Source organism: Rhea pennata, chromosome 19 (genome assembly GCF_028389875.1).
Source record: "Rhea pennata isolate bPtePen1 chromosome 19, bPtePen1.pri, whole genome shotgun sequence".
NCBI classification, from domain to species: Eukaryota; Metazoa; Chordata; class Aves; order Rheiformes; family Rheidae; genus Rhea; species Rhea pennata.
The window spans coordinates 11370280-11387422 of NC_084681.1; the positions used below are offsets into that span (position 1 = coordinate 11370280).

Genomic DNA, 17143 nt, shown 5'->3' on the forward strand with positions numbered 1-17143 from the left:
ATTTTGTCTACACATGAAAGCTGAAAAGAGGTATTACATAAATGAGGTCAGCTCCGTTGTGCCTACGCGGTGCAACAGCAGGCTAGCTTCTAGCCATGCTGGCACATGTCGCTGGCGAGCTTCAGATCCAGAGCTTGCTGCAGTGGCTAGGCACAAGGGGCTGAGTTGAGGCATGCCCTTTCTTCTCCCCTCTTCTCCTCCTTTCTCTCCAGCCCCCGTACTCTTCTCCTTGCCCCTAATTGTCGCTGGAGCCTGAAACAGCCACGTGTGCTCGTAGACCCGATCCAATCTGCAGCTGCTGCCTTATGAACAGCCAGTTGTTGGGTGGTGGGATTGTGACAGAGGTAACTCAGCCACATCATTACAGTTCCATTTATTTTCCTTCCTTTGTCATTTTGTTGGTTAAAATGTTTGACGAGTCTCCATCTCTCATCAAACACCTGCTCTTTGCTTGCTGAGAGGAGCTGAGCAGGCATCTAAAGAACCTAATAGACTGGAGCTGGCATAGCTGGAACAGTTAATAGGAGCGATTACCTGAGCAGCATTTAGAGGACGTTTGGAGCATAGCAGGCCTTGCACACCAGCTTTGCTGGAGAATCAGAAGAGTAAATGTATTTTTTTTTTGTTCTGTTTAATTCTGCAAAGTCTGATGTAAGATTGGTTTCCTGCAGACTTGTTCCTTTACAAGCATGACATTTCTGTCCAGGTGTCAGGGCTTATCAGAACAGTACCTGAGGATGTTCTGAGCTAGGTGCTCATTTCTTGCTGTTGTAATTATTCTTAAGTGATTATTACATTTGATCCAGCTGGAGAACAAAATGGCTATGACCTTGATGGGTTCTGCAGAGGCTTGGTGCCTGAATAGCTGGGCTGAGATGATATGTGAACTGAGGTCTGTCATTTGTTCCTTGGGCCATTAACTCCTTTTTTACTTCTCCCCTGCTCCCCTTCCTGTTTTCTTGAATGTCAGAGTCATTTCTGTAGTTAACTTTTGCTCTTAGTTTTTTTTTCTTTTTCGACTATGTTCTAAAACATAAACTAGAGTTAAAATGTGAATAGTGCTTCTGCTTGCTCACTTCAGGCAGTCCTGGGAAACATGTAGGTGCATACACACGGTGGATGCTGTTGTCCACAGCCTTAATTGTAATATATCAGACTGTAGAATCAGGGTGTTCTTGCCCTTCTCTAGTTCACTTTAAGAAAATTAAAAATAGAAAGTATCACTGGAAAAAGAGGAGACCCTGCTTCACTGTGGGTATTTCAGGTACAGGTGAGTAGTTCTATGTCCTGTAATGTGCTTTGCAAAACCCTAGGCTTTTATTCAGGTCATGCACTCTTGGCAGCGAGGTGCGGTGGGAGAGTTGATTGTCACTGAAATAGGACCCCTAGCCTGCCTGTGCAGGGAAGAGTTTCAGTGTGCAGAGGTCTAAGGGGAAAGGACTGGTGAGATTCAACACCTTTGTTTTTTCCCCTGTTTCTTTCATACAGGCTTGTACCCAAGAATGTCTTTATTGTGTACATAAACTGTTTTGATTTTTTTCTCCACTAGGCGTGAAAAGGTCATATTTCCCACCTTGGTCATGGGTAAATGAATTCATTTGCAATGATAAACTGCATGCATTTTAACTCTGGTGCTTGGAGGGGCAGACTTGGTGGTTATGCTAACTGCATGAGGTAGTTCTCTTAGCATTGCAAACTAATAGGCAATGATCAAAGCCTGAGGCTACAGTCTCTCTCTTCCTCCTTACTTTAGATAAACTTCACATAGTCTTGTGGTCACAAGACCAGAGCTACTTGCTTTCTTGAACTAATCCTACTGCAAATAGATTCATTTCTGACCAAATCAGATGCAGCAGAGATACTGTATGAAGCACTGCTGCAGTTAATTTAACTGTAAAAGTTAGTTTGCCTTTCAGTGGTGTTTTGCCTTCAGTGGTCTTTTAAGTGCTTTGTTCCATAGTGGCTCACTGGTGCTCTGTAGCTGTGGTTCTGATTAATGGGAAAGCAAACAAAGGCACAGACATAAAATGAGTCAGCTGAGATTATAAGCAGGGGGAAAAAACTAGCCTGAAGCATGGAGGCAGCAAGGTTTCTGCTCAGTGTTGCAGTCCCTGCCTGGTGCAGCTCTGCCAGCTGGAAGGACGCGGTGGAAACAGTCATGCCACCAAAGCTGTTCAGGTACTGGGACAGCCCCCTCTGTGGGAGGGGGAGGTCTGCCATGCACAGGCTCAGTGCAGGCAAAGCCTGTAATACCTGAGGATTGGGTTCATCTCACTTAGCTGCATCTTGAGGGAGCACAGAGGGCTTCCATAATGTCAGAAGGTGCAGTTCCCTACCAATTTAAAACTGACCCGTACCTGAACTGCCACAGCCTTATCTCTGTGTTCCTTGATTCTCTAGGCTGGCATTCCTCTACCTCCTTGTGCTGTTACTGTTGCTTGGGAGCAGTGGCCTGTTATAAGGCTCTCATCTGCCTGAAAATTCACTCTTCCTCTTGCTTTCTTGCTGAGCTAGTTTCCATATATGCTTTGACCACATCCATTTAGTTCTTAGACTGGCTTGTTCAGCTACGGAAAGGACCTTCTGCTGAGGTTTTGCTCAGGTTAACTTAAAATTCAAGAAGCCTCAGAGTTAAGATGTTAAATACAGAGTGCTACTTGAAATACAAATTCATGAATATGTTTTTAATGGGCCACAGGACTCGAATTTGAGCCAATGAAGTTTGCAGAGAATTGGCAAAATACAAGTGAGTCAGGAAGAGCAGTTAGAAGTAGACATAAAATGCATACCGCCATGTGAATGGGCAGTAAGAAATGTCCATCAGAAACCTCTGCAAGGGACATTTCCAGCAGGGACTGATGATTTTAGCACGGTTAGCAGTGCTAGAAAGAGAATCAAGCCCTGAGCCAAGGGCACACAGCATGGAGCCCCTGTGGAGCATGTCAGGTTGGGTCTGACTGACCAGGGAAAGAGCTAAAAGCAGGATGCAAATGACCTTGCTTGGATTAATCATTAAGAGCAGATCTCTAGGCTGTCAGGCAACATCAGCTCTCTGTGAGCAGTGGCCCCTCATGTGTGCCAGACCTGTACAGAGCAGTTAAAGACTGGAGTGATGTGTATGCTCATCACAGCCATGTCTAGAGAGAGAAGATGCTACTGCTTCCAGGACACAGTAGGAAAGTTTGACTTTAGAGACCAAACACATGGGTTTTTCTTTCTGGCTTTCTCTGCAGAAGGTAGGCAGGAAGAATCCAGCATCCTTTATTTTTAAAGTTGCTCTGCTTAATCTGTTATTTTTATTTTTAACTAAAATAATGCTAACCCTTCTTGGTACATTTTTGTGTTAACAGCACAAACTAATGGCTGGATAAGAGCTCAATGAGCTCAGCCAAAATAATTTCGTCTTTCAGCATTACTCTTTCCACCCCCTCCCCCAAGTCTTCCAAACAAGACTTGTCTTTCCTATGTTGCAAAGCCTTGTTGGCTGTGTCCCTTGCACATCTCTGCTGTGAGTACTCCCCCATCTTGCACAGTGTTGGTGCCTCTTCACGTGACTGATGTCTTCATTGTGTGTCGCTTTTCCTGGTTGTTTTGCCCGTGAATCAGTGTTACACTTGTTAACCAGCTCTGCCTAAACCAGGAGCATTTTTAAAGATACCTCTGTGCCTGAGTTCCTCTAGAGCAGTCGGTGGACTGCAGCCCATGGTTCAGTTCTGCAGACTGAGACCAGGCACAAAGAACATCAAAAGGCAAAGTAAGAGGTTCCCTGGCTCCATGTAAAGTACACAAAAGGGCCGTTGCAGAAGTATCAGTAAATATACTTAACAGTCTGCATAGCCTCAGGATTCGCACCGTGCCTCTTTGGACGCCGTGGCCAGCGTGCAGGCAAGCCTGGACTCGGGCTGCTGCTGCAGTGCTGGAGGGGATCTGTTGGCAGGACGCTTGCCTGAGGCCCAGGAAGGCTGCGCGCGAAGGCAGGTACGTTCCTGCTCCTCACCGCATGTATAGCCACTGGCATGCAGTATTAGAGGCAGTGCTTTGGGCAGCCTGTGAGGTGCCTGGGAAGATTTTGACAGAGCTGGGGCAGAGACATGTTCGCCCTTCCCTTAGGGAAGCTGACGAGAGGGAGATGCAGTGTAGTTCCTGGCTTTACAGCATTCATCCCCTTGGTATCTGTGGCTCTGAGATGGGGCGTATTCCTTCTGCTTGTCTCTGGCTTCGTCTTTCACGTTGGATTATTTGTGACACTGGTGATTTGGGCTGAGCCCTGTCTTGTCAGTGTTTCATTGTGTGGAGTGCCTGTTTCATGGCTTCTGCCTTGTTCATCCACCTCTGGGAGACTGAAAAGGTCATTCAAGACCTAGGCACCTGAGCTGCTAAGTGCAACTCGGAGTAAGAGCTACGGAGTCTTGGGTTTGCACCGCTTTCTTTAGAGGCAGAAACTGCCAGCAGAGACGGTTTCTTTTGTTAGGGTGCCGATGGCTGTGCTTGGACGCTAGAAACCACATTCAGGAGCGATCAGTGCCCCAGAAGTAGCAGTATCAGAGCAGTTTGCGCTGTTTGAGTTGAACCGCTTGTTCATCTGCCTGTCTGCAGGATGTCGGGGGAGGCAGGGAGCTGCAGCTGCTCCCTCATCGCCATGGGAGTGCAGAGTGACTCCATGGCACCCTTGCACAGCGAGGGGGAGGTAATCCCTGCCACCGAGTCCTCCCAGTTCTTCGGAGACGGGCTGCAGTAATCAGTGCTGGCAAATGTGCTTCAAAATCACAGCTCAGGGATCGTATCTCCACGCGTGGCACAGAGGGGAGGACACTGATGACTTCCCAGTTCTGCTGCGAGTCCTAGACCAAATGCGAGAGGAAGGGATCCACTAGCCCACGTGCTTTGGATGAAAGCTGCTCCTGATGCGCTGCCATGTACTAAAGCTGTGCAGTGCGTTTTAAAGTCATGTCAGAATGGCAGAAATGCTGCAGCATTGAAATGTCTGGTGGCAAGGAATGTAGATGGCTCTGTGCAAAGAGGAATAATGCCCCAAGCCGTGCGGAGCACCGTGGGGGTGTAGTCCCTTCTGTGCACGTCTGCCCCGCCTGGCTTCATGTAATGCTGCTGTTGATCCCTGGGTTGCAGAGGCTCATTTGTCACTTCAATCCGCGCAAGACATGGCTGTGTACGGAGTAGTGGCACTTGCTCTGGATTTGAAGGGAGTCAGTCAATCCCGCCCCAGCCTGTAGTTCCTGCGCTGATCTTAACTGTGACTGAGGGAATCCCAGTTCCTGGGAAGCAGTAAAGCCAGGAAATCCTCAGCTGGAGGTATGTGTTAGTTCAGCTGAGCTGAGGAGCAGCAAATCTGGCAGGCCTGTTGAGAGCCCTGGGGTTGTGCCATCCAATGGTGACAGTGGCTCTGAGTCATGAAGAGTGGCTCGTCACTTGGGGCATCTTTAGAACGTGGCTATGTTGCCATGCTACTCGTCAAACACGAGCGTGGCATCGCTTCAGGACTTGTAGTCTACTGAAGTTGAATGTCACTTTTCTCAGACTCTTCTAACAGACAGCAAACTGTCACATTTTAATCCTATTTTGGTCCTTTTTTTTACTGTCCTACTTGGCAGAGTTGCTTTCTAGCTGATAACTGATTTGCAGAGTCATGTCAGGATCAGGTTGGCTTCATGCCCCTGCAAATTAGAATAGCAAAGTACATCTTACCCTAAGCTGCTTCTCAAATTGCTTTTTGTTTCTTGCAGCCGTGAAGGTACTTACATTTTTAAATATATCAAAGTAACATGCAAATGTGAAATTAAAAGCTTTAAGGGGAGGAGATGGAAAAGGTGGGTTCTGGGATGTGCAGCAGCCTGTGTTAATATGGAAGCATGAGTGTTTGAACAGCAAGATGGGGAAAGAAAACGGCACACCTCCGTGAGAGTGAGCTGGGTGTTACCATGGGAAGCTGTCTTCGCTAGTGAGTGCTGATTCTGTAGCTCTCAACTGCTCCTCCAGAAGGTTTTCATAATGGCCCAGTGCAACAGCAACATTGTTCTGGGGTTTGTTCGTGGGGTTCATACTTCAGTGATCCCGCAGGTATAGTATAGGGTCACTGCTGTAAAAGCAGTGAATGAGAGATGAGCATGAGGTGTGTGCCAGGCAAAAGGGAGTTCAGAAATCAATTGATTTCCATCCTGGGGATGCTGCCGTGAGCCTGTCTGCAGAGCCCTGGGTGCTGAGCACGTGTGAGCTCCTGGAATGCTCCCTTCAGCAGTGGCACCAACAGGGGGATCATGTTTCTCCAAACTCTTACCTCAGGTACAGCCTGAGCAGCCAACACCCTGGTTGGTAGTTCTTTTTCTTTGTACAGTCTTCTCGTTTCTACTAAAGTGCCAGAGCCATCCAGAGTTCACTGTCCATTATTTTTCCTTGTCAGCTCTTGCTGTGAGAGCTGGAGACAACAGACCACTGATCTAAGCAGCAAAGATGGCCTCTTAAAAAGCTTCCCTTTCCTGAATGTAGTTCTACCGAGAGAGATGTGAATGGCATCTCTTGGATGTTGATAATTTGGGGAAAGCTGATGAAGTGTTGCAGAGATACTTCTTGTGACTAGCTGCACGGGAAGACAGGGCACCTGTCCAGCCTTGCAGAGGTCTGTGTCTGTGTTTTTTTCTTTTTTTTTTTTTTTTTTTTCCCTTATATACCTTCAGTGGAATAAATTTGATTGATAACATTGGCAAAGTGCTAGTTCTGTGGCAATAGTTGGGATGGACATGTCCTGTTACAGAGAAATATTTGTCTCTTGTTGCCAGGGCTGTGGTGGTGATCACCAAATGGTGAGCCTAGGCAGAAGCTGTTCATTGAGCCTAACTGCAGGAGATCTGGCAAAGCCGTAACAAAGCAGAGACTGAGAAGCTGACAGATCCATGTACTCTCTAACCCACCAGGAAGCCAGGTTCTCCATGCTGCTGCCTTCAACAGCTTTGGGAAGGGCAGTAGCCTAGAAAAGAAATAGATTGTTCTTGGTTGTGTGAAGTTCGAGGGCTTGCAGATTAGCTGGGAAGTATGTATGGTGAGGCCTGGAGGGCTGCTGGAGCCCTCACTGCACCCCAGCCGTATGTAGAGTAGCATGGAGGCAAAACCTGCTGTGCTTTATTTAACATGTGCTTGCCTGCTCTAGCAGACCCCATTCTCCATCGTGTAGTGTGTTGTAGCACTCTGTGCGTGTGTGTGTGCATATGTACATTTTCCCATCCCTTTTATTGGGAGAACTGAGTAGAGCCACATATGAACAGTCCAGGAGACTCTGGTAGAGCTGACTCGCAGCTCTGCTGCACAGCCCTGCGTGACTGTGCCCTGCAGCTCGGTGCTGACTACCCAGCCCTTGGGGGGCTGCACATAGGTCATGCAGATATGTGGAAACGGCCACTTTCTGGCAAACAGTCAGCTTTTAAGAAGGAAGAAGAGCTAAATGTGGGGATGGAGCCTGCAGGGCTGCTGTGCCTGGTGCCTTCAGCTGCACAGACCTGATTGCATAGCCCCAGAGGGTTCAGAGCATGTACAAGAGCACCTGGACCTCCTTGGCTGGTCCCCATAGCCAGCAAGTGTGTGCGTGTGTGTCTGTCCATCTGTCCCTGGCTGTCAGTGACTGTTGATCCTCAGAGCTGGAGGTGCGTAGCAGACTCTTACATGAACCCTGTTCCAGCACACCCTGAACAGCTCCTGTATAGTCAGGTCTCTTCTGTCCCTGCTGACCTGCACAGCAGGCTCCCACATGCGTCCAAGGCTTGCTGCAATTGAGCCCAGCCTGGGGACAGATGCTGCTAGGACATCTGAAAAGGGAAAAGATACGCTCCATCTTCCAGCGTCTGGTGGTGGGGAGAGATGAGCAGTAGCAGCTCTCTCCTGGGGCTGCTCATCATGTACTGACTTGTTTCTTTTTCCTTCTCAGGGCAGTAAACGGCTTTGACCAAGGTCCCCCTGGACTGGGATCCTCCAGACCATCGTCAGCACCTGGCATGCTGCCCCTGAGCGTATGAGCCACCGGGCGGTTGTGTTCGGACTTGCAAATGCTTTTCTCAAACCACCAAGAGAAGAAGTGCTTCTGATTCTTCCCCATTCCTGCCCCAGCCAGAACACAGCCTGCGCCATGGCGCACAGCAGTCCCCTGGCTGGCTACTGCTAGAGGAGGCCCTGCGCCCACAGCCCTTCATGCCATATTAATACAACTTATTTTCTCCTATTGCGGTAGCGGATGTTCTCTGCCTGGGCCACACGCTGTGTGTTGCACAAGCTGAGACACATAGTGCTCTGTTTCACAGGATGCAGGAGTCTTGCTAGCCGGAACTTGGTCGGGCAGTCCTTGACCCATCACTTTATCTCTTTTATTGTAGGTTTAGCATGATAGAAATGTTGGCCAGCTCCTCTAAAATGAAGCCTTCCCCCCTCTCCCTGCCTGCCTGCTCCAGCATCCTGGCACTTAAGACACGCAGCTGCTGCCTGCGCAGTAAAGCTCAAACTTCTTGAAATCAGTGCTTGGTAAGGCTTTGAGATGAGTTTTAGACATTCACACCTGGGAATGAGGTCCAGATACATGACTGAGTTACTGCAGCTTAATAAATTACTGCCTGGCAGGTGTCAGCTGTTGCTGATGGCACAGGTGCCCCCTGGCACTGCCTGTTGCCTTGGCTGGAGTCTGCTGGGGTCTGTTCCTGCAGCCCTGTCTCAGCTGGCAGAGGTGGCTGTGCACATCAGTGCTGGGCTCTTCTGGGGCCAGTGAAGAGCAGGGGCTTATTGGCCACTGCCAGCACAGCAGGGGGAGTGGAGATGGCCGGGTGCTGGTTGGCAGCATGTTGTAGGAGAAGATCAGCACTCAGCAGATGCGAGTTACAACATAAAGTGCTTTAGCTTAAGCTAACAGCAGTGAGATTCGCTGAAGTATTTTCCCCATGGCTCAAGACAGAGCAGCTGCTGGGCAGTAATGTATTTAGAGGCTGTAGCAAGCTCCTGTTTCCCTTGTGTCTGTACCATACCTGCCTTTATCAGTGAAACTTTCCTACATTGCTGTAGTACAGACTCCCTGAGAGCTTTAGAAAGCTGCAAATCCAGTTGGCTGCACTGCCAATGGAATACCCGCTCTGCCAGAACCATTTAAGCATCCAAACCATGTTCAGATCTGTGTAATATGTGACTGGATTTTACAGTGTCACTGATGGGCTTCTGTGACAGTTTTGGGCAACTGTGTAACTTGTGGGTCTTTTTCAAGCAATGTATTTGTGCGATTTCACTGTCTTTATGTGCCTCAAAGTTGGTGGATTTTAAAATGAGCCAGCAAACCCAGCTGTGGTTTGGTTGTGGGATAAAAAAAAAAAAAAAAAAAGAAAACTTCCTTCCTTCCCACTGTTCAGTCACATTCATTTGGCTCTGCAGCTCTAAGTTGATTTATTTACAACTACTGAGGGGAAGGAAAAAAAAAAAACAAAAAAAAACAAACATTTGCCCCAGCAGAAGGGAGGTGGGGAGAGTCACCACATACCATTAGAGTTTTATATGTTCCTCTTTTCCTTTGCATCCTTTGCTGCATTTGACTGTTTACATTTGTTTTATTGTACATAGGTTTGTAAACATAATATCTTTGCCTAAGATCTTTGTACATAACTTGGGCTTTGTAGTTTATTTATTCAAAATCTATATGGCATGTTTCAATAGGACAGTGTACCATACCACAGTGGTGACACAGATCATGTGATTTAAAAATCCAAGAGAGTAATCTTCCAAAAATAAAGTTCTTTTAATGTGGAATTAGTGGATTTTGCAGAAAAGGTGCTAGCAGCTCTGTTTTGTCATGTAGCTTTTCCTGCCAGCCCCAGCACAGCAGTGGCAGCTGAGGAAGCTGCTGCTCCTTTCCTCTGAGTGGTCCTAGTTCCCCATGTCCAACACCATCCTGCCTGTGACCGCCTTTCCTCTGTTGTAACCTTTGTGGCTCATGTTGTGGGACCCTGGCTGCTGGGCTGAGCTGTGGCCTTTGCAACTGATTTGCCAAAGAGCCTGGGAAAATGGTTGCCAAGTGTTTTGGCTGCTGAGAAGAGCCTCCTCTGAAGAAGAGCAGGATTGTTTGGAGGCCCCCAGCGATTGCCCAGAGGCACACATCTGGCTCTGCCTGGTGGCCTCCCCTTTCCCTCCCTCATTGTCGCCCTCTAGGGCCCACAGGCTCCAGTACAGGATCATGAGGACCACAGCCAGCAGCCACTGCTGCAGCATCACTGTGCTGCAGAACTGTGATGCTGAGCAGGCTGGTCTGGATGCTCCTCATTTTCCTTCAGGTGGAGATGGTGCTTCACTACAAACCTCACAGAGGGCACTGCCCCACGGGAACAAGAGTTACCTCAGAGGAGAGCTCAGGGCTAATGATACCAACAAGGTACAAAGGGTGCTGGGGGCACCTCACTCCCAGCTTGCGCAGAGCCCCAGGTCCCATTCCATCCCTCTGGAACAGGTCATAGACTGCACTGGGGCCAGCTCCATCTTTTGGGGTAACAGTACCAACCTACAGAGGGGCACTGGAGCCTGCAGTCAATTTCCCAGTAGCTTCAAAAGGAGCTTGTGACTTTACCTGATGCTACCAGCAACCAGAGCTGTAGCTTTAACTGTTCACCGACCATCAGGTCAGAAGTCAAGTTTCTATTCCAGCTGTCTGCTGTATCTAATCAGAAAAAGACAACAGCTTGTTAAAAGGCAGAAAGAGAGGCCAAACAAGGGGGCCGTACAACAGTACAGATATCAGCGTTTGGTTTCAACAGCACAGTGTAGGTGCAGCAGGAAGTTTGGCAAAGGTTTAACACCTACAGCCAGGCCACTTACACTATATTCAGATCAAAACTAAAGAAAAAAAAAAGAGAAAAAAAAAAAAAAAAACACAAACCAAACAAAACACAGCCAAAAACAGTAAGGAGGGAAAAGGCAGCTTCCAGTCATACTCTTGTTTATTAAGGTCTATGCCAGCCTCAGGAGACAGCTCTTCCTGTAAGTAAACAGAGCAGGCGGCCGCATCTATAATGAATAAATTTATTGTCTTACAAAAATCATTGTCTAGAAATATGGGTATACAAGAAAAGATATTTGCAGTCAGATGCCTGGTGGTCAACAGCCAGTTTGATTAAAAATATCCAAACACACACAACAAAACCTTTGCAACAGATGTTAAAGCTTTTAACCAAAAAAAGGAAATCCATGTTTTTGAGCATGTGGCAGAAGTTTCCTAGTTAACACTGATTCATTGTCACTAATATCAATAATACCACTTGGACTAGAGAGGTACATGATATGAAGCACAGTCAAAATTAATACATTAAAACCATTGTTATATAGGCAAATTATATATGTAACATTGTCTTAGTACTGTAGTGTCTAAGGCACTTTCTGTAATGTCAGTTTTTCAGCTATTTAAACAAAAAGAATGCTAACTACTTGCTGTAATACTGTTCAAAAAAACAAACAAAAAAAAAAAGGATTCACATCCACTGGCATGTTAACTCATAGGCAGGCAACATCCATCTCTGAACCCCTGTAAACCACACAGACTCCAAACAAGCCACACACACTGTACAGTACAGACGGCCCTGCTGCTCCCAGCGCTCTGCTGCCCAGTGGAGCGGCTCTGTTAGTAACACCAGGCTGGCTAAGGTATCACATAAGCCTTATGTCGCAGTGCAGCTACCTGGCTCCACATCCTGAAGACTGCTCAGCCATAAATTAATAAATTAATTTTGCCTGTGTCGCATGTTTATTTTCCACTGGTGTTCACATTATACTAGTCTTAATATATATACACAGATCTGTTGGGTGTGGCAATAAGCAGGTCTCTACAAATGCAAAAGTACTGTACAGATTAAGAACAGTGATGCTATTTCAGTTCGCCTGTACTGCATGAACACTAATGGATGAAGCAGGTGCTGAGAACACTTCAAAATGATATTGCAGGTTAAAAATGGACACTACTCATTCACCCTACATTTTCCTCCTAACACTTCCCAAGGCCTTTTCACAGTTCACTTGCTGATTGTGTGCTGATCACAACAATTAGGAGAAAAGAAAGATACAGGTGCAGTTTGGTCTTCAATGATCCAATAGACTCAATCCAGCCAAGGGCTGTCTGAGCACAGAAGAAATGGAAGGATGTTGTCTGTACAACAAAGCATGCATAGTCATGACAATGGGTCTGTCCCAACCACCTACCCTCTGGGAATGAAGTTTCTGTATCGATAAAAAGAAAAAAAAGTTTTATCCTTCACATGATGCTTTATAAAATGGCTTTACGATGAGTGTCTGGAAAACAGATGCACTGAACAGAGACGATCCCATTTTGTTTACTATATATAAAAAAGCAGTTGTACCTATATCTGAAGCAGGGTACAGTATGTTGAGGCCGGAGAGCCTTAAGACATAGTTGACCTATGATAAGTAACCTTGTAGCATGCCGACTTTTCATAAGGCAGATTTAGGCCACAAGGCAGTTTGGTGGTCAGGCAAGTCCTCCTTGTTCTGCTGACTATTGTGTAAAAGGTCTCTGCATGCAAATGGTGCGACGGGGCTCTACTCTGCTGGGGCTGGCTGCGTTTCGTTCACATCGCTGCCTTTGCTCTCTGCGTCGTCGTCGGAAAGCTCTAGGGAGGCCCCTTCAATATGCAGCTGGCGTCTCCCGGATCGACTCGAGGAGAAGGTGATGGGCCCCCCTCTCCTGCAAACAGCAAGCAGACAGCAATTGCTGAAGCGTTGTATCTCGCTCACAACTTGAGTCACAGTGCTAGTGGTTTGCCCCTGAAGAAAAGCTTCCCACTGAACAGCAAGGGGAATTCAACAGCTCAGCTTCAGGCCATCCACAGGGCAAATTTCACCATCTCTTTTGAGACCACCTGTTAACCACCAAGGGCTCGTGCTGTGCCCAAATATGCTCTAGCACTCTAGTATTTTTGGTGAGTTCATGTCATCACTCTAACCTTGGAAAGCCTCAGGTATCTCAAAATATTACCTCTTCATGAGCACCAAGCACACAAATGAGCAATCGGTATCTTTCAGAGAAGCTGTAGGAACGGCAGGAGGGTGCAGCACAAGTCAAGTTAGCTTAGCTGCTCTCTGCCTCTCAAGGTGGTTTGTGCTGTACCAGCCTCATTTCTTTTGACTCCCCTCTGTACTTGATACAAATCTTGATCTCCAAAAGAGCTGCTCAAGAATAGCTCCCATGAGGGTGGGCTATGAAAAAGAGGATCAACACTCACCAGTGAACAAGCAAGACAGCTGCTGTCTTCTCTATGCCATCTTTACCTGTGACTGGCTTGGATGATCAACCTAAAGGAACCTACGAGTTCAGGTTCCAAGAGCTGTCAGGAGTTTCCTTGTGGTCTGGCAGCTTGCTTATCATCGGGTTGATTCAGCAGTTCTCAGCAGACTTCACCTTGACCCACCCCCTAACATTAGGGCCTCTGCTTCTGCAGTCCTACAGCCAGACACTCCCCAAACACGCTGGCACTATGAAGACAGTCTACAGAAACACAAGGGCCTAGACAAAACCCTGTCCAACTTCTGTCAGTCCCTCTTACCTTAGCCTGTTTTTCAGCGTGCTGACCTCCCGGCTCAGGCCCTCATTGGCTTCTGTAGCATCATCCAGCTCACGCTGAAGTTTACGTCTGGAAGCATTTGCACGTGTCGCTTCCTCTTCGGCCTCCTCCAGTTGGCGTTTGAGCTGCTTCATTCTGGCATTTGCTTTTTCCATCTAGAAGATAAAGCCAGACTGTCAGGATCAAATTCAGCAGCTGCAACCTCATGGTTTAGGAAGTCAGAAAAGTTAACTAACACCACCCTCCCCAACCATCCCCTGCTGGAGATGAAGGGTTGGTGTATAAGCAGACAGTTGTGTGTAGAAATTGCCTGTTCAGACTCAATGGCTCCACCAAAAGTGAAGTTCCTCGTGGGCTACTTGTGGATCACAGCATTTAAGGGGTTACATTAGAACGCTGCATGCTACGCAAAGCTTAATTGAGGCACCGTTTGTTCTCAAAGACCAGTTATCTTACCCAATTAAGGTCTTGAATATGAAGCTTTCTGGACTTGAGTAGGACAAAACAGCTGCTGCATTTGTCCTAGCTGTCCAGGGCAAGACAATTCCTTCTAGTCTAGTCCAAGCACTCACTGTAGACTCCAGGCTGGACTTCTGAAAATACTGCTGAGCTTCTGGATCCAGGTGAGACGAGAGTGAGTAACAGACCATCACGCCAAAGTAACATGGGGAGGTTTTGACTGCTGGGATCTGGCAAGAAACCACTCTAATGGTTTAGCCCTTTAAAGTGTTCAGCAACTGCTGTCTGGAACATTGGCAAATTTGCTAATCATTTATAGCTTCAGCTATTTCCTTTCCATTGTGATGATGGGGAAAAACAGTACTAGCAGCACAGCTGGAGGCTAGAAAGCTGGCAACCAAAACAGTGACTTGCAGCATTGAACCCTGGACATCAGCATAGGGATTCTCTCAAATCTTTTATGAAAGAAATATTTTTAACAAGTCCTCTCAATTGGAAGTTGGGTTTAATCTGTCTTTTCTGAGATACAGGTCTTAAAAGCCAAGCACCTCCACCTACCTGCTCCTTGTACTGGTCTGCATGCCGACGCTCATCTTCCACCTGCATGAAGACTTCTTTCAATTTCTTCTCTGTACGACGTACCAATTTGTTAGCAGCTGCTCTTTCCCTAGAATAATCAAAATCATAACTTGCTCCTGTATTCAAAGGCTCGGAAAACAGGATCTGTTATTTCAGAAAGGCTCTTGCTCCATCACACAACTGATGCTCGAGTTTTCCTAACATGCCTGCCACCATCAACATCACACTTGTTTCAGTGTGCTGGAGGTTAGTTGGGATGCAATTTTGACAGCATACAGCATTACCACTGCAGGAAAATCAGAATAATATCAAGGCTAAAAAAAGGGGGAGGGAAAGTGCTTCTCCACAATGAGATGCCACTGGGCAGTTTTAAGCATGTTGCTAAGCAATAATGCAATTGTCTCCCAGAGCCAAAAGTACTGAAGGAATGGAGATAGTGACAAGACTGTCTACCCTAGAGCTTTCTTGGAGGAACTAGTTTAAAAACAGAGCTGAGGACAGAGATAAGAAGGATGGACATGAAGTAGATGAGACAAATCTTATGCTCTGCAGACATCTGCCTTCTCCACTAGCTTGAGCCATCAAGCCCAAGCTGTTCACCTTGCTTCCTCTAACCAAAGAGACCGGTGCCTTGAGGGGAAGTTTCAAGCTGTCTCAAGAACTTCTGCAACACCCTGTGCATCCTGGAACCACCACACATAGCATGCACTTGATTAACTTCAGGAATTAATTCAGCAGTTTCAGTTATGGAACAAACTTATTCTGCACCTTTTAACTTTTCAACAGTCTAGTCATGGTGTGTCCCTTCAACTGCAGGTTTCTAGATAATAAAACCTAATGTCTGTTTTGTATGCTGACATCTCTGCCCTGTGAAAACTTAAGGCATTGAAGTTTCAGACATTTAATACTGACAGACAGAGCAAACACAAGCAAACAGATTGTCCTTACTTGGCTTCTTGCTCAAGCTGTTCTTCTAGCTGCGCAATCTTGGCTTCCAGAGTAGAAATTGTTGCCTTGAACTTAGACTTCACAGATCCCTCCAACTCCTGCAGCTTGGCTTTCAGTTCTTTGTTCTGCCTTTCCAGCTGCTGCCGTGCATTTTCACTCTTCTGGGCAGCGCTCCGCTCGCCAGCTAGCTCAGAATTAAGCGTATCAACCTTTCAGAGGACAAGAATGAATTATTTGGTGCTGTTCAAAGTCTCCACTTAACCACACGCTGAAATACAAACTGTCATAAAAACATTGCCAAGAACTGCTTTACCTGCAGCGTGGTCTTTCGGAACCGCTCATTGAGAAGCTCCATATTGCTCTGTTCTTCCTCAAGCTCTTCTTCCAATTGTGCGATACGAGCTTCCAGACGGCGCTTCTCATCCAGCAGTGCTGACCTAGAAAGGAAACATTTGGGACAAGATGAGCTGGTACAAAGCAACTGGCTAGTTTGCTTCTGGAAACTTAGACATTGCAAATTGTCAGATGTTGCTGTGTTAGCAATTCTCTAATTGCAAATTTTATCACAAAGGTAGGTCAATAAAGAATTTATGAAGAGCCTACTGAGAACTACAGATACTACTGCCTGAAATATTTCAGATGCACAGTTAATACATTTGATAACTCACTTTCCTGAAGCACTGTTTGCAATCTCATCAGCCAGCTCATCCCTTTCTTGCTCAGCATGGCGACGGGCTCTTTCAGATGCCGCAAACTCCTGCAAAGATTTAGGAACAGATTTGTTACAGCATTAGAGAAATCAAATATTGCATACAATTTAGCCTTCAAATACTTCTAGGAGATGCTATGAAATGTGATATCCCTGACATCTTCTAAAGGATAAGCAAAACCAACAGATGCAGAACCTAGCAGGTGATGACTGATCACATCATCTTGAAACTTCCCCGTAACTCCTATTTGACTGCAGTGGATTTCCTTGTCCCTGTCCCTGAATGGTAAACAGTCAAAATATTTAAGACAATCCCTCAACTTGTCCTTTCTAGGACTTCTGCAGTGTTAATTACACTACAGCAGAAGTCTCCTTCTTACAGAAAATTAAGAAAAAAGAAAAATTTTAAATATCAGTAACATATAAGCCCTAAATAGCAAGAAAGAAGTATTCTTTCATATGCCCTAAGCATATTCATTCAGCATAAAATGGGTTTTTAATACCTCTGGAGTGCATAGTCTAAATGTAGGAAAAGTATAGAAAATAAAAGCTATAGTGCAATGGTATAAATAGCATTGAATCTCTCACTGAACTTTATTATATGGTGCAAACGCCCCAGCACTTGCTAAGAACCACCTCTAAATATATTGCAAGTGCAAAGCTGAGGTTTGAGGACCACGAGAGTGTGACACATGAAGAAGCTATAGCAGCTTATAGGTTATCTATAAGAGCTCAAGTTCAGTAAATGCAATGAAATCTCAGTGACTGCTTCAAAATTCTGTGTGCTGTGAATGCAGTGCAAAAGTGTTGCCAAGTCTCTTGCACACAAGTCTGCTGATGTTTGACCTTGTTGCAC

General features: G+C 46.3%; 2 protein-coding genes across 7 annotated transcripts in view; one reads left to right on the forward strand and one right to left on the reverse strand.

Moving 5' to 3' along the window:
• Positions 1-9800, forward strand: part of NDEL1 (nudE neurodevelopment protein 1 like 1) — a 32296-nt gene extending 22496 nt beyond the window's left edge. For 2 of the 5 annotated variants that reach the window (XM_062591867.1, XM_062591868.1), the window contains exon 10: positions 7931-8012. Coding sequence is in view for 2 of the 5 variants with exons in the window: in XM_062591865.1 (XP_062447849.1) it covers positions 7931-8018 (88 nt within the window). In the remaining 3 variants the exon portion in view is untranslated. Of the gene's footprint in view, positions 1-1549; positions 1585-7930 lie in introns of those variants that run through there. The other 3 variants (XM_062591866.1, XM_062591865.1, XM_062591870.1) reach the window with 3 other exon arrangements.
• A 1143-nt stretch (positions 9801-10943) lies between these two features.
• MYH10 (myosin heavy chain 10) overlaps positions 10944-17143 on the reverse strand; it is a 99290-nt gene continuing 93090 nt past the window's right edge. For both annotated transcript variants that reach the window (XM_062591689.1, XM_062591690.1), the window contains 6 exons: positions 16247-16335; positions 15892-16015; positions 15579-15787; positions 14610-14718; positions 13575-13747; positions 10944-12715 (listed from right to left, as the gene is read on the reverse strand). In XM_062591689.1, coding sequence (XP_062447673.1) covers positions 12571-12715; positions 13575-13747; positions 14610-14718; positions 15579-15787; positions 15892-16015; positions 16247-16335 — 849 coding nt within the window. In that variant the 3' untranslated portion in view covers positions 10944-12570. The remainder of the gene's footprint in view (positions 12716-13574; positions 13748-14609; positions 14719-15578; positions 15788-15891; positions 16016-16246; positions 16336-17143) is intronic.